This window comes from Entelurus aequoreus, linkage group LG19 (genome assembly GCF_033978785.1).
Source record: "Entelurus aequoreus isolate RoL-2023_Sb linkage group LG19, RoL_Eaeq_v1.1, whole genome shotgun sequence".
Taxonomy (NCBI): domain Eukaryota; kingdom Metazoa; phylum Chordata; class Actinopteri; order Syngnathiformes; family Syngnathidae; genus Entelurus; species Entelurus aequoreus.
In genome coordinates, this window is record NC_084749.1 from 18,190,947 (window position 1) to 18,208,397 (window position 17,451).

The 17,451-nt window shown below is 37.6% G+C and overlaps 2 protein-coding genes across 8 annotated transcripts in view; one reads left to right on the top strand and one right to left on the bottom strand.

Annotated features, from left to right (window-relative positions):
- Positions 1-792: 792 nt before the first annotated feature.
- Positions 793-17,451, bottom strand: part of polr2h (RNA polymerase II, I and III subunit H) — an 89,088-nt gene continuing 72,429 nt past the window's right edge. Inside the window, exons 1-7 of one of the 3 annotated variants that reach the window (XM_062028043.1) lie at positions 8,666-9,335; positions 8,237-8,420; positions 6,571-6,649; positions 4,882-4,965; positions 4,602-4,695; positions 4,441-4,524; positions 793-1,323 (exon numbers count right to left, since the gene is read on the bottom strand). In XM_062028043.1, the coding sequence (XP_061884027.1) occupies positions 1,206-1,323; positions 4,441-4,524; positions 4,602-4,695; positions 4,882-4,965; positions 6,571-6,643 (453 nt within the window). In that variant the 5' untranslated portion in view covers positions 6,644-6,649; positions 8,237-8,420; positions 8,666-9,335 and the 3' untranslated portion in view covers positions 793-1,205. Of the gene's footprint in view, positions 1,324-4,440; positions 4,525-4,601; positions 4,696-4,881; positions 4,966-6,570; positions 6,650-8,236; positions 8,421-8,665; positions 9,336-10,423; positions 10,511-17,451 lie in introns of those variants that run through there. The other 2 variants (XM_062028044.1, XM_062028042.1) reach the window with 2 other exon arrangements.
- The window catches only part of LOC133635168 (lisH domain-containing protein ARMC9), a 38,778-nt gene continuing 31,107 nt past the window's right edge, over positions 9,781-17,451 (top strand). For all 5 annotated transcript variants that reach the window (XM_062028038.1, XM_062028037.1, XM_062028039.1 and 2 more), the window contains exons 1-4: positions 9,781-10,498; positions 10,583-10,708; positions 14,017-14,181; positions 17,246-17,401. In XM_062028038.1, coding sequence (XP_061884022.1) covers positions 10,424-10,498; positions 10,583-10,708; positions 14,017-14,181; positions 17,246-17,401 — 522 coding nt within the window. In that variant the 5' untranslated portion in view covers positions 9,781-10,423. The remainder of the gene's footprint in view (positions 10,499-10,582; positions 10,709-14,016; positions 14,182-17,245; positions 17,402-17,451) is intronic.

Consider the following 17,451-nt stretch of genomic DNA (forward strand, 5'->3'; position numbering starts at 1 on the left):
GCCGGATGCCTCCTTCTCCCCCATTGCAAGTCTCCAGTTTTGTGTGTTGTAACATAAGTTTTTCTGAGCTTAGTTTAAGAGTTCCTTTTTTCTCTTTCTCCTGCCCCAATGTTTACATTTTCTTTCAACCTTTTTCAGGTGCAATGACAATAAAGTTATGTTCTATGTAGAGATGTCCGATAATGGCTTTTTTGCCGATATCCGATATTCCCCAACTCTTAATTACCGATTCCGATATCAACCGATACCGATATATACAGTGGTGGAATTAACACATTTATATGCCTAATTTTGTTGTGATGCCCTGCTGGATGCATTAAACAATGTAACAAGGTTTTCCAAAATAAATCAACTCAAGTTATGGGAAAAAAATGCCGACATGGCACTGCCATATTAATTATTGAAGTCACAAAGTGCATGATTTTTTTAACATGCCTCAAAACAGCAGTTTGGAATTTGGGACATGCTCTCCCTGAGAGAGCATGAGGAGAATGAGGTGGGCAGGGTGGGGTTGAGGTGCATGCAAGCTATAACCCAGATTGCATGGTAGTTTCTAACAACATGGTAAATTACTGTTATTTTTTGTTATGTGAAGGGTCCCAAGTGACTAAATACTCCCCTAGTACAAGCACTGCACTGTCAACAGTGACATTGCACATCTCCACTAGCACCAGCAACAAATATGCATGCTGATTGCCAATATTATGTATCATCATGAAACACTACATATACATTGATAAACACTATAACATAAAAAAGTACAGCGAAAATGACTCCTATTAGAAAATATTGTTTTAATAAAATAAAACAGACTTGTTTATAATCCCAAGGTTCAGTGTACTGTACAGTAGCACAGAAGGCAGATGATAATAAACCTTTTAATGCTAATATTGTTGTAATACAACATATCAAAGGAAAAATACGCTATCAATTTCAAAGCTGTAATAAATTTGAAGACAGCCATAATTTTGAAGCCACAAAATGAATAAAGATGTAGAGTATCAAAAAAACAGTCATGTAAAAAAAAAAAGTCTATTTACAGATAATCAGCAGATTTTCTGAAATTCCTAAGTGTCACAGTCAAATTAGTCCAGCTCTTTTTTTTTCCATTATAAAAATAGTCCATGTTACATGATTCTTGGTAAGCCCTTTCGAAATTCTGCGTAATTGTACTAATGTCGACTGTCACGGGGGAAGAATGGGCTTTAGAAGGCCAGTTTCTTCATGAGGAGATACACCCGAGAGTCCACCTCGAAACCGTGGAGGTTGTTGGCGTCTCCCTGCAGTCTCATGAGGAGACCGCCGTACGAGACGTAGGCGGAGCTGAAAGAGGAAAAGGCACATTAAAGCTTGATGATTTGAGACAATACGTTTCGTAAAGCATCTTCACCTCTTTATTCATTGGTTTTGATTTTTGATTTTTTTTTACACAACAGATGATAATTTTCATTTTTTTCATTTAATTTTTATTTATCTCTTTCATTGATGTGCATCTTTGATCGATAGACAATTATACCTCAATTATTCAATTATACATTTACACACCAATGCCTGAGAAGGAGCAGGATGAAGAAAAATCTTATATTTTCCTGCCCCCTTCAACATAATACAAAGTCTTACTTAAAGGCCTACTGAAACCCACTACTACCGACCACGCAGTCTGATAGTTTATATATCAATGATGAAATCTTAACATTGAAACACATGCCAATACGGCCGGGTTAACTTATAAAGTGCAATTTTAAAATTCCCGCCACACTTCCGGTTGAAAAACTCCTTTGGATATGATTTATGCGCATGATGTCACAAAATCCACAGAAGTGGTTGTACCCCATCGACCCGATACAAAAACATCTTGTTTTCTTCGACAAAATTCCACAGTATTCTGGACATCTGTGTTGGTGAATCTTTTGCAATTTCTTTAATGAACAATGGAGGCTGCAAAGAAGAACGTTGTAGGTGGGATCGATCGGTGTATTAGCGGCTAAGTACAATACTTACAGCAACACAACAACGACTACTTACTACGCCTAGCCGATGCTTGCCGCCAAACCCACGGATGAAGTCCTTCGTCGCGCCGTCGATCGCTGGAACGCAGGTGAGCACGGCTGTTGATGGGAAGATGAGGGCTGGCTGGCGTAGATGGAGCGCTAATGTTTTTATCATAGGTCTGTGAGGTCCGGTTGCTAAGTTGCTAAATTAGCCTTAGCGTCGTTAGCAACAGCATTGTTAAGCCTTACCAGGCTGAGAATTTTTAACCGTGTAGTTACATGTACATGGTTTAATAGTATTGTTGATCTTCTGTCTATCCTTCCAGTCAGGGGTTTATTTCTTTTGTTTCTATCTTCATTTGAGAACGATGCTATCACGTTAGCTCAGTAGCTAAGTGTGTCACCGATGTATTGTCGTGGAGATAAAAGTCACTTTAAATGTCCATTTCGCGTGCTCGACTCTCATTTTCAAGAGGATATAGTATCCGAGGTGGTTTAAAATACAAATCCGTGATCCACAATAGAAAAAGGAGAGAGTGTGGAATCCATTGAGCCAGCTTGTACCTAAGTTACGGTCAGAGCGAAAAAAGATACGTCCATCACTGCCTCTCGAGTCCTTCACTGTAACGTTCCTCATCTACGAATCTTTCATCCTCGCTCAAATTAATGGGGTAATCGTCGCTTTGTCGCTCCGAATCTCTCGCTCCATTGTAAACAACTGGGAATTGTGAGGAATACTAGCTCCTGTGACGTCACGCTACTTCCGGTACAGGCAAGGCTTTTTTTTATCAGCGAGCAAAAGTTGCGAACTTTATCGTCGATTTTCTCTACTAAATCCGTTCAGCAAAAATATGGCAATATCGCGAAATGATCAAGTATGACACATAGAATGGATCTGCTATTCCCGTTTAAATTAAAAAAATTCATTTCAGTAGGCCTTTAAGGGATATCATATAAACCAACAATTACATCCAAATATAATTAAAACAAACAAAAAAAACATACAAAAAAACACAACAAGTGCAAAACTTCATGAAGTACAAACCGAACCAAAAAAAAAAAAAAAAGAAGTAATATACACCTCACGGGATGATACAAAACAAATAAAAAAAACAGGCAAAAAATAAGTAAAATAATAAATATAAAGCAAAATGTAAACACTTATGGCTTTCCATATAATAATAAAATGATAAACACAAAATAATACCTAATTATAATTTACATACAGTAGGAGAGACAACCGCCAGGTAGTTTAAAAAGGCTTTAAACAAGATATGTGTTTAATTAACCATAATTAACAATGCATATTCATTAAGGATATGCATTTATATTAATGGGATGAGATCATCTCTCTTTGAATGTTCTGAACTTCTATTTCCCTGCCAGTGTTAACTTGAGTTCTGCCCATAGGACTTGTGCCATAATGGAGGTCTTTGGCAGGTCACCACAAATACATTTGGCACCATCGCTTTGCCCTTGTTCATAAACACTTTATAATGGGACTGTCTGTGAATGAACTTGTTGTTACAACTTTGTACTCGGTACATCCATCCATCCATTTTCTACCGCTTATTCCCTCCGGGGTGGCGGGGGTCGCTGGAGCCTATCTCAGCTACAATCAGACGGAAGGCGGGGTACACCCTGGACAAGTCGCCACCTCATCGCAGGGCCAACACAGATAGACAGACAACAGCGGGTGTATATTGTAGCGTCCCGGAAGAGTTAGTGCTGCAAGGGGTTTTGGGTATTTGTTCTGTTGTGTTTATGTTGTGTTACGGTGCGGATGTTCTCCCGAAACTTGTTTGTCATTCTTGTTTGGTGTGGGTTCACAGTGTGGCGCATATTTGTAACAGTGTTAAAGTTGTTTATACGGTCACCCTCAGTGTGACCTGTATGGCTGTTGACCAAGTATGCCTTGCATTCACTTGTGTGTGTGAAAAGCCGTAGATATTATGAGATTGGGCCGGCAAGCAAAGGCAGTGCCTCTAAGGTTTATTAGCGTTTATTAGTTTATTTATTATACTTCTCCCTACGTCCCTGTACCACTCCGTACAGCGGCGTTTTAAAAAGTCATACATTTTACTTTTTGAAACAGATACTGATAATTTCCGATATCACATTTTAAAGCATTTATCGGTCGATAAGATCGACAGTCCAATATTATCGGACATCTCTACTTAAAACATATGTTGTCACTCCCACAGCAATAACCTGTCCTCTCCCCTACAGCATTCATTGCAAGTACATGTGCAAATTACACAATGCCATAATTTTGTGACTTGTTTGTGAGCCAATAGCTACTTTATTCTTAACAATAAAATAATGATTTAAAAAATAATTAATTATGTTTGTATGCCAATTTCTACTAAGGACTAAGAATTGTTCACATATTGCAACAAGTCATTATCTATTGTCAAACAGAAAGACACAAATAATAAAGATTACTCACAGGCGTGTGGCTGCTTCTGTCGATGTCTCATCGCCCTCAATCTTATAAACTTTCCCGTACATCACGTAGTCAAACTGGTCTGCCCTGTAATGTATACACAATTACATAGAAAATCATCCTGATAAAACAATGTTATTGTTTTACCACTATTGGAAACGTACCTTGACGGTCTGTCATCCTGAGGATTGTACTCCCCGTCATCCGGTGTTCCATCTTCGTATAAAGTGCTGGCAATGACCAATCGGAACTTGTCACCTAATGGGAGAAACAGTATTTTTTGAATCCAATGCATTTGATGTTTAAATTGAACTAAATAATTTGTTTAGCTTGACTATAGACAAGTTTACTCCAACAGCTTTAATGACCTCAGTACATGTTTCAGTGGGATAACATTAATAATTAGTCAGGCAAAGACACATGAGTGTGGAGACGTGTCCTTACCGAGATCCACAGGGTAGATTTGAATGTTTACGTCTAAAATGAGGTCCATCTTAAAGGATTCACTTTCACAATGTAGGCGAGACACTGTGGGATAATTAGTGGGGAAAAAAAGCATCAATCTCTTGGCTTCATGCTACAGTACAGTGATAGAAATGTTGTGTTAATATTTGTATCCACAAGGGGGCAATATTGCATTTAAATTAGCTGATACAGTCAATCACTATTTTTGTAATTGGCCCAATTGTTTACATCACTATGCAGTTAAAAAAAAAAAAATACAACATTTGAGTAGAAGTTTGAGGTTTTAATTGAACACTGCGATAGGTTACAAATATTTTTCAAAATTAGACTAAAGCCCCTTTCTGGCACTGTTTTCCTGGTATTACCCACAGTAAATGACATAAATATTATCTTAAAGTACTTATTTGTAGGGATGTAACAGTATTGTAGATACCGCGGTATTACGATTTCAAAATCTTCACAATAATGCCGTGATGATAATGTTTGGTCTCAAACGGTGTCAAACAAAAACTTGGTGAGGGTAGTTTTTTTTCTGGAGCTTTTGCATTGGCCGGTCTGAAAATAAACTACATCTCCCGTAATCCTCTGCGCAGCAGCAAGGTGGGGGCGTGGAACGCAGTAAAGGGGAGATAAGAAGGAAGCATGCGGGAGAAGTGTATTCGTAGTAGATGAGAATAATTGTTTTTTTCGGACATTTCTTGTAAATTTCATCAAAATCGTCCATAACTTTTTGAGTTGTTTTGCCAACAAACCCTGACGAAAAGAAAACCTCGTTTGACGGAGATAATTTAGCCTCTAGCGTTTCCACAGAGCTGGTCACGGCGCACCGTTCGGAGGGAAAGCACCTAGCGGGAATACAGACGCTGCACAACGCGGGGAATACGAGTAATATGAGAAACTACTTAATAAACCATCACCCGGAAAATATATTTGAAGCCAGCAAGGCTCAACATCAATTTGTGAGGTATTTATATGAGTAAAAGTTTAATTGTCAGTTAACCTTTCTGACAGTTTGTTTCCCAAACTGATACAGTATTAATACAAATGGCCACTGCTCTTCAGAAAGTCAAAGTTGAAAGACACTAAACTTAACATATTGTTTAACACTTGTTACACTGGTTGTTTACATTGTCACTTTGAAGACACACAACTGTAATTTTTAAAATAAATATATTTGCTTGTAACAGTGGATGTTGCTGAACAATTATTAGCACTTAAAAATGCATATTTGTAACAATAAATATAATTAGAACATTTGAGCATTATGTTTGTGTTCAATTACGGTAAGCGTTTTTATCCTAAACATTCAAAGGAGCTACTGTGATGTGCTGCCACTCTTTCAGGCACATCAAAGAAAAAAAAAGTTCCTTTGTAACTGAGCTACTGTGTGGAACAATTTCCTTTGTGGACAATTTGTCTAAGTCTAAGTCATTCCTGCCGCTTAAATATACACACTATGGCATTTTTACCAAGCCTTTTTTTTTCTGGACAATACCAAAATATCGTACTAACGTAACGCAATAACGTACGGTGAGATTTTGATATTGTTACATCCCAACAGAAAAATACTCCTTGATATTCTGCCACACTAAAACCATAGTTTCATAATAGACATACATTTTATAGATTATATGCACATGCATACATTATTATTACGTCATAACAAACCTCTGTCGAACTTCTTGCCATCTGGATCGATGTCTTTCACATCAAAGATATCCTCAAAAAGAATTCCCGCCATTTTTTTCTGTTTTTGACAAGAACAAAACAAGGGAATTAGAAAAACAGGAACTACAATTCTGGAAAAATTACTACAATAATCTCGATGGATTTACTATGTCAAACCAGGGCATCTTTTAATACGAGAATATACAAATAAGTGGATATTAACTTCCATAGCTATGTTCAGAGACCCTGGGACAGGGGTCGGCAACCTTCAGCATACAAAGAGCCGTTGGAGCCCATTTCCCCCCAAATAAAAGCCACCTAGAGCCACAAACTCTGTTAGATTCCTAAAATGACGATAACACCACTTATAGTTTCCTTACACTTGTGCTATAGGACTTATGACATCAAACACTTGACAAAAACGACCTGCATTTCTGGGTATAACGAAGCAAATCACCAAATTATTTTGAATATTAGAAAAAAATACACTGTTCCTTCCCTTATTAATGAATAAAAAAAATAAAAATCAGACCCCAAAAGGGACAAGCGGTAGAGAATGGATGGATGGATGGAACTCATTCCAGTATTCTGAAGGCATACAACTACGGCATATTCATTTGACTAAAAATGGAAAACAACAACCTCGTCATCAATGAAAGCAAATTAATAAAAATGCAAATAAATAAAATGTTTGTCTTTTTTGATCCATCCATTGCTAGGGGTTGACCACTAAAAACAATACAATTGCATGGCAGCAAGAGCTGTCGCATAAGGGCTGTGACCTACACTTCCTTTGACAATATATTAAAATGTGTTTTATTTTCAAATGACAAGATCCCAGAACTCTCCAAAATAACAACTGTTAAATTAAAATAAACTAACTAAATAAAATTAAATATAATAAAGCAAGTAATCATTCTTTGTTGACATTCGGTTTCAAAGCCAAAGGGAGCCACGGCAGAGGCATGAAAGAGCCGCGGGTTGCAGACCCCTGCCCTGGGATATATTGTCAGAATCACTGTAGATTGTAGTTCTACAAAAAAGGGTTGCATACCCAAAACATTTGTATGCACATACAACATTTAAGACCTTTGGCATATCAGTATGTGGGATTAAATAATGGAATAATATAAGTAAAAGAGAAACAATGTACTAATATGATCCACTTTAAGAGGCTGTTCAAACTAAAAGTGTTCACAAAGTACAAAGAAGAATAATTCTGATAGACATCTTGAATTTTATTGAAAATAAGATACTATTCACCCTATTATGTGAATCATAACTGACTGAACTATTTATTCAAGAAAGCTGTTGTATTTAGAATTAACATAAATTGCGTTACAAAATAGAATCCGGTGGCACGGATGAAGCGCTGACTGTCCAAAGTCGGGACCCGGGGTGGACCGCTCGCTTGTGCATTGATTGATTGATTGAGACTTTTATTAGTAGATTGCACAGTACAGTACATATTCTGTACAATTGACCACTAAATGGTAAAACCCAAATAAGTTTTTCAACTTGTTTAAGTCGGGGTCCACGTTATCGGCATCGGTTGGGGACGTCTCTGCGCTGCTGACCTGTCTCCGCTCGGGATGCTCTCCTGCTGGCCCCACTATGGACTGGACTCTCACTATTATGTTAAATCCACTATGGACTGGACACTCACAATATTATGCTAGATCCACTCGACGTCCATTGCACCAGTCGCCCTAGGGGGTGGGGGGTCCCCACATCTCTCCAAGGTTTCTCATTGTCCCATTGGGTTGAGTTTTTCTTTGCCCTGATGTGGGATCTGAGCCGAGGATGTCGTTGTGGCTTGTGCAGCCCTTTGAAACACTTGTGATTTAGGGCTATATAAATAAACATTGATTGATAAACATTGATACAGAAAGTGAACATATGTGTTAATAATTGCTGTTATACGAAAAAGGGGGTAGGATTAAATACGCTTTGCTTCAAGTTCTTCCTACTCCTTTTCGGACATGTTGTGAGATTAAATGAACATGTGTTTAATAAAAATGTAGTAGCAACAAAGTTATACGCGCTTCACAACGTTAGTTATAGGCTAGCTGTTAGCGAGCAACCGTTTCCTTACCTTAAGTTTGTTGGAGCTGGTTAGCTACGTTATTCCGTATTGTGCACCCAACAAGATTTCCTAGCACGTTTTGCCTCAGTTATGTGACAACATGTGCGACTGTAACATACTCTTTAAAACCTCCTTAAATCTTCATTCATTCGTAACATCGTGCAGAACCACAGTTGAACAATGTGCTCAACCTTTGACACGCCTCGTACTTCCGGTTACGTGAGTCTCAATACGGCACTTCTTCTTCTTCTTCATGTGGCTTTCCGGCAGACTAGACGCCCATCGGCGTATTGCTGCCTCCCACAGTTCAGTTCAGGTATTACCACAGCTTATGCAGTTACACTTTCTGGTGCAGGCCAGTATTCCACAGGTAGTCCATGACTGCTTTCATCACTGCACTTTGATGTTCCTCAGGGTTCAGAATAATCCTCAGTGAGATGCAGGGCAACCCTGCATCTAGTAATGCAGCAAAGAGCTCTCTCCTCTCTGTTGTGTATATAGGACACTCCATAAAAACATGCTGCACAGTTTCTTCTGTCCCACATTCACACAGTCCATTTTCATGTTTCCCAATACGGGCCAGTCCCCCTGCAAGGCCACAGTGTCCAAATCTCAGCCGTGTCATAATGACTTGCTCCCTTCTGTTTCCCAGGGTGATGCTTCCTCCCCTAACACTATTTTGAATATTAAAATAAAACCTTCCTCTTGTTTCCTCAATACGGCACGGCGTAGAATAACGTTTAAAAATATTTTCTTTTGGCTTAAATAAAAAATAATATTTTTTACATATTGTTAAAAGGTTAATATCTCGTTAAGTCTGGCTAAATATTCATTCATTCATAACATCGTGAGACGGCGGAACTATAGTGGACTAATGTGCTCAACCTTTGACACGCCATATACTTCCGGTTCACGTAAGCATTAAACGACATGGTGTGTAATAATGTTGAAAAATATTCTCTTTATGCCTAAATAAATATTTTAATTTTTATATTTTGTTGAAGGGTTATTAGATCGCTTTTGATACAAAAAAAAAACATAAGTCATATTGCCATTATAGCTTTGCCATTACTTTACGACATTTTCTTCTACTTTCCAGCCTCAACTTTCTGGTTGCTATGTAGTTAGCGTCCCATCTGTTTACGGTTGCTAGCTAATGAATATATCCCTAATGTCAAGAGAGACGGACTTGTGAGGCTTTTTTTAATGTTTATAGTACGATGAGAGAGGGTAAATTCGCCTTTAAGTATGTTATCTTAGACTTGCAATGTAGGAACAAGGTGAGAATGACGGTTTTGACGTCCTCTGTTAAAACAACAACTATTAGCATGCCAGCTAGCACTAGCTTGTCTGCCTCATTTTTTTTGGCAATTATAATAAATTGTTGCTGTGATAAAAACGTGTAAACATATATTCAAAATAGACTGGATTATGGGTAACCAAAAGTAATGCGTTAAAGTGGTTTCCGCTTTTTTTTTTTTTAGAATACATTGCATTAGCATTGCTAACGAGGACAGTATGCAATGTGTTTGCAGGATTTGCTGAGCATAATTTGGAATCATCCATCCATTTTTTACCGTTTGTCCCTTACGGGGTCGCTGGAGCCGAGGCTTAAAGTGGTACAAACACGTCGGATCCAATGGAATGCACCCAATAGTAGAAACTGATTGGAGTCAACAAAGGCTTCAAAAGCAGAACTATAACCTTACATAAGGAGAACACATGTTTGCCTTCTATGTGGGATTTTAAAAAGTTGTAGATACTCACATGAGTTTCAAGGAGGAAGCCAAGATGGGGGACATCTTAGCCACTGAAGCCAGTCTGCTTGGGATGATCAAGGAGGTATCTATCCATCTACCGGTACAACAGTGAGTAATGTCAGTCTTCATTTATTGACACTTTTTGCTTATTTTTCATTGACCACAGTACCTCAAGATTGAACAGTTTGATGAAACTGTTCAGAGTTTTGACAAGGAGTGCAAAAACAAAGGAAAACTGGTACCCAAGCCTCAAGGGAATGCTCTGAGGGACTTAAAGACTCATGTCACCCAGGTACATAAAAAAAATGTTTACAAGCCATTTTAATTAGGGCTGTCAAATGACGTATTTTCAAAAATCTGATTAATTAAATTTTTGAATTCAGATTAATCATGATATCACAGGCGAGTATTCACTTGCATATTCAAAATTTGCTTAAAATGGAAACTGTACTTTTAAAAAATGTTTTGCCTATCATTCATTCATTATGTAAGACAAAAACATGTTTTTCTTTTTGTTATGCATTCTAAGTCATTAAATACCGGAAATACAAGGTGTAATGCAGCTGATGGGAGTATACTATTCCGCCCATAAAGCCCATTAAAATCCATCCAAAAATGTACATCTTGGTGACCTAAATATTCACCAAGTATTAGCGATATTGTTATTATAAGCGCTAAAATACACTTAAGTATTTTTAAAGGTGCCGTGGTCAAAGAGAGCTACGCTATTGACACACCAAGTTGCTGCTGCATATAGCTCTAAGCTGGTGACAGTGAATTCTAGATTATGCCTCTCACCTAGATAGTAGAAGGATGTGGCTATAAACCAAGAAGTTGGTCAACTTTGACATTGGCGAGAAAGACATGACAAGACGCTCATTTGCAGAACCTTTTTTTTTAACCTATGTGAGGATTAGTCTTCATCTAAACAGCAAAATATAAACATCCCATCAGCCGGCATCCAAGTGAGTTGTCCCAAAGTAGTCTTTGTTGTCTCTCATGAAGTCTGCCAATATTGTTATTGTTGTTGTTAGATGGAAAAGCGAAAGTTGTGATACGTCTGTGAAATGAATACGCCGACATGTTTCCTTAAAATGAGTAAAAATATGTAAATATTGCATGTTATTATGAATGTGCCTGTTACTACATTACACATAGACTTAGCGTATGTATATAAAACAATGATAGAGGCTTTTGGATGAGCGTGCTTTATAGGCGGAATAGACAACTCCTATTAGCTCCATTGTTAGTTGACTTTTGCTAGCGTTTATTTACGAGTTAGAATGCATAAAAAAAGAAAAATGTGTTATTGTCTTACATAAGGATGGTGAATGATAGACACAATTCCAAAAAAGTGTCGTCCTTCTAAGAAATGGCCCCAATGTTTGTACACAAATGCAATTTCATTGTCAAAATATAATTCAGGAACATTTTAAAATATTTTACTTGAATGCAAGTCATGTATTTGCACAACACCTGGCAACAATTTTATCTAAAGTTCTTTCAGGCTGTATTTTGGAGTAACATTTGCTAGTGAGCGCACCAGTCATTTTTGAAGTGAACAATGCATTGCTCTAAACCAGGGGTCACCAACCTTTTTGAAACCAAGAGCTACTTCTTGGGTACTGATTAATGTGAAGGGCTACCAGTTTGATACACACTTAAATAAATTGCCAGAAATAGCCAATTTGCTCAATTTACCTTTAACTCTATGTTATTATTAATAATTAATGATATTTACACTTAATTGAACGGTTTAAAAGAGGAGAAAACACGAAAAAAATGACAATTACATTTTGAAACATAGTTTATCTTCAATTTCGACTCTTTAAAATTCAAAATTCAACCGAAAAAAAGAAGAGAAAAACTAGCTAATTCGAATCTTTTCGAAAAAAATTTAAAAAGAATTTATGGAACATCATTACTAATTTTTCCTGATTAAGATTAATTTTAGAATTTTGATGACATGTTTTAAATAGGTTAAAATCCAATCTGCACTTTGTTAGAATATATAACAAATTGGACCAAGCTATATTTCTAACAAAGACAATTCTTCTAGATTTTCCAGAACAAAAATTTTAAAAGAAATCCAAAAGCCTTTGAAATAAGATTTAAATTTGATTCTACAGATTTTCTAGACTTGCCGGAATAATTGTTTTGAATTTTAATCATAATAAGTTTGAAGAAATATTTCACAAATATTCTTCGTCGAAAAAACAGAAGCTAAAATGAAGAATTCAATTAAAATGTATTTATTATTCTTTACAATAAAAAACTAAAATTTACTTGAACATTGATTTAAATTGTCAGGAAAGAAAAGGAAGGAATTTAAAAGGTAAAAAGGTATATGTGTTTAAAAATCCTAAAATCATTTTTAAGGTTGTATTTTTTTCTCTAAAATTGTCTTTCTGAAAGTTATAAGAAGCAAAGTTAAAAAAATTCATGAATTTATTTAAACAAGTGAAGACCAAGTCTTTAACATATTTTCTTGGATTTTCACATTTTATTTGAGTTTTGTTTTTCTTAGAATTAAAAATGTCGGGCAAAGTGAGACCAGCTTGCTAGTAAATAAATACAATTTAAAAAATAGAGGCAGCTCACTGGTAAGTGCTGCTATTTGAGCTATTTTTAGAACAGGCCAGCGGGCTACTCATCTGGTCCTTACGGGCTACCTGGTGCCCGCGGGCACCGCGTTGGTGACCCCTGCTCTAAACACTGACCGTATACCAGTTAAAGGGGAACTGTACTTTTTTTTTGCAATTTTGCCTCATTCATAATCATTAAGAAAAACATGATGATGGAAGGATTTCTTTCAAAGCATTCTAAATATTAAATAAACGTAATCAAAAGCCAATGGGAGCTCCACTATACTGCCCATAAAATTTGCTAAATAACCATTCAAAAAGCACCAACAATACTCCATTTAAATTTTGTGATTTTAATATGAACCAAGTATTGGTGATATTGTTATTATAAGCGCTAATGCAGACAAACTATTTACAGCGGCAACGTGATCACTTCCGTGAGTCTTTATGTTTACATCATCAAGTGGTCTGCTGCTTCCTCGCTTCCCTGATCCCTGTAAGTTTAATGTAGATCATAAATCATGCATCTCACTTGAAAAGTAGATGGCTGAGGATATAATTCGACAAGTTGGGACACATTGATATTCATTTGGGACCTGGAATTGGGGAGATTGACACGAAAAGTGCTTGCTCCCTTAGGATTCATTGTAAGCGGACTTTTGATCGAATGTATTTATTATTTAGAATGCATTTTTAAAAATCCAGCCGTCGTCGTGTCTTTCATAATGATTGTGAACGATAGGCATAATTCTAAAAAAAATGTCAGTTTCCCTTTAACGTAAAAGAGCTTGTACGGTCAAAATAAGTTGCATGACTAATCTATGTGTGTTCATGATTGATGCAATATTTGTTTGTGATTAGTCATATGAATTTTGACACCCCTAATTTTAATGTGACAATTAGTGTTATGCAGCCTTTTGGATATACAAAACTAGAGAGGGTGCTGCATAATTGTCTTATTTAAGTTTTTTATTTTGTCTTGTCTTACCCATTACCTGTTTATCTCCATACACAGAAAGATCTACTTAGCTCTTTTGATAATGGAGACTACAATGTGTTCTTTGAGCTGTGGGCTGAAATTATTCCATATGATGTAAACAACACAGAGGCCCTAAAGCTGGAGTTTTACCTCCACATCCACTTTACCATCTACCCACTGAGAAGTCACCCTGCCAGACAAGTATGATTTAGTTACTTTGCATTTCTATTTTATGAATTATAAGAGCCTACTTTTCCTAATAGCACATAATAGTCATATGCTCAAAGTGTCCACTATGCTGTGCTATTGGTCAGAATGTTGCATTGCAAGTTAAAGCAGTGTTTATGTCGGAATGGCTGCAAAATATTTAGAGCAGCGGTGTCAAACTCATTTTAGCTCAGGAAGCCGCATGGAGGAACATCTATTCCCAAGTGGGACGGACTGGTAAAATCGCGGCGTGAGAACTTAAAAATAAACCTACAACACTCTTCAGATTGTATTCTTTGTTTACTTTGGCCCAAAATAGATCAAGCAGATTCTGAAAATGTACATATTACAAATAATCCTCTTTTCAAAACACTTTGTTAGTGAAAATTCTAAGGAAACATTGGTGCAGTTGCAAAAACACAATTAAGCACACAATGAACTTAAACTGTCTCTCAGTGTATCTACGCAACCATTAAACTGTAATTCACAGCCTATCTGGGATTGAACAAAATAATACATAAAAACTTGTCTAGGTATCAAATACCTAATTTGTCATTTCCATACATCAATCTTGTGCTAACTCAACAAGAGAGAGAATCTATTCAGGAGGGTTGAGTTACTCCCCGCCTCGTAGGAATCACTGTGTATTGATTAAAACATGAATAGAAGCTGTGCAATGTATGAACAATTTCAACCAACCAAACGTTCGAACTAAAAGACTGACAGTATTGCAGCATTGACAGTATTACTTTCTTTAAATTTGCTCAGGAGACATGCATTTTCACAGAACTATATCAGTGTGCAGTGTCTCATGCAGCATTTTAAGTGGGGTTATGAATTGTTTATTTCACTCCTGAAACTTGGCATCTTTTAACTTTTACAGGTGCATCAATACCAGGTGTCACATCTTGAGTGTCAGACAATTTAAGGATGTTATTCCGGTGTTTGTGCGTGAGCCTTGATCGTACCTTTGTTTTTTTTTAGGTTCATTAGAGGAAAACTTGCTCAAAAAGATATGTGGTTTACTATTCACTTCAGTGAATGAATAGGAGAATTATTTCTTTTTTTCTCGGAACACTCTGCGTCCACTCTTTTTCTTTTAGACCGAGTCATCTTGTGGAAATTAGTTTGCCAAAAGATGATGTGTTCGAAGCAGGTTTTACGTTGGGTCGAGGGGTAGGAGCCGCAGCGCCACTTTACTTTGTACTTAACAGAATTGCTATTGATAGAAAAACGCTTTAAAAATCTAGTCCATTATTATTTGTATTATTTTTAGAATTTGTTGAAAGGACTAGTTGGTACAATCCCTGGGGACTCTGCATGACAGGGGCGTCCTCCTCCCTGAGCCAGGCTTGCACCTGACCGCATACCTAAATGAGGCTAGGTGGCACTGCTGGGAGGCTTTTCCACCATTGGGACACATCTTCAGTTGTGTGCCCCAGCGTCACGGGGTGTTTCGGCCCGGCTTACCACAAGACACCCTCTGCCGAGGAAGGGCCCACCCCAGGGTGATCAAATCCCTGGGTGTGTGCGTCCCATTAGGTGTTAGACTTAGCAGCCCAGCTGGTGTCACTCCTCCTCAACCACAACCAATGGCTCGTCCTCTCTGCTGTGTTGGCCAACTCTTTAATGGCCTGTCTGTGAGCCTGACTCCAACCTCCCTAAGGAGCTTTGCTGTTGTGCTTGCTACAAAGCCCTTACAGCCCACCTCCACTGGGCGCACCCTTACCCTCCAGCCTCTGTCCTCTGCCTCAGCTGCAAGGTTGGAGTACCGCAGCTTCTTATTATTAATATTCAGTGGACACATTGAGAACAGCAGTTTTTTTCATTTAAAAACGAAACTCCTTTTTACTCTTGAGCAAACGCATCTCGCGGGCCGGATTAAACCCATCAGGCCCACGGGCCACATGTTTGACATCCCTGATGTAGAGCTTTGTGGTGGTTGCTCACAAAAGAGACAGAATTAAACCAAAAAGTAATGCTTCTACCGTATTTTTCGGAGTATAAGTCGCACCGGAGCATAAATCTGCATTCTGAACTGAACTGTGAACTGAGACACTACACCCCACCCCCCCCCCCCCCCCACTCACCCACACACACACACACACACACACACACACACACACACACACACACACACACACACACACACACACACACACACACACCATCTATCACTTAGCCACTTTACTCCGGACTCAAAATGCTGCTAACTGTTTTAACTGTTTACACTGTTTACATTGCACTTTGCACTCCCATCTGAATACTTGAATACTTACGTTGCAATACTGTATATACAATAGATAGATATTATAGATATTCTGGTAATATCTTCTTCCCCTGTATATTTTTCCCCCCCCTCGTGCGACTGTTTAAATTGTTGTCTTTTTTATTCTTCTTTTACACTTTATATTTATAGACACCGTGGATGTGAGAGGAACGTAATTTCGTCCACCTGTATGTCCTGTACAAACAGTTGTTTGACAATAAAGCTGACTTTGACTTTGACTTTGACTAAATCGCACCTGCTGAAAATGCATAATAAAGAAGGAAAAAAACATATAAGTCGCATTTTTTGGGGAAATTTATTTGATAAAACCCAACACCAAGAATAGACATTTGAAAGGCAATTTAAAATATATAAAGAATAGTGAACAACAGGCTGAATAAGTGTACGTTATATGACACATAAATAACCAACTGAGAACGTGCCTGGTATGTTAACGTAACATATTATGGTAAGAGTCATTCAAATAACTATAACATATAGAACATGCTATACGTTTACCAAACAATCTGTCACACCTAATCGCTAAATCCCATGAAATCCTATACGTCTAGTCTCTTACGTGAATGAGCTACCGGTAAATAATATTATTTGACATTTTACGGTAATGTGTTAATAATTTCACACATAAGTCGCTCCTGAGTATAAGTCGCACCCCCGGCCAAACTATGAAAAAAACTGTGACTTATAGTCCGAAAAATACGGTAATTGTTTTTCCCACTTAAATCTTGTAGAAAGATGAATGTATTAATTCAATCTGACTGTCTCCAGGATCGGGCAGAGTTTGAAAAGAGGATTTCTAATTTCAAGAAATTTCTGGATATGCGAGGAGGAGCACTGAGCCAGAGCCCGGAGTTTCTGCCTTACTATGCTTTGCCTTTTGTGTCCAACCCCAGTGCCCATCTCTCCTTCAAGGATCTCTTTAAGGTTCTCATTTCTCCATCTTATTCCCCCTTAGAGCAATATTTTCAAATAAC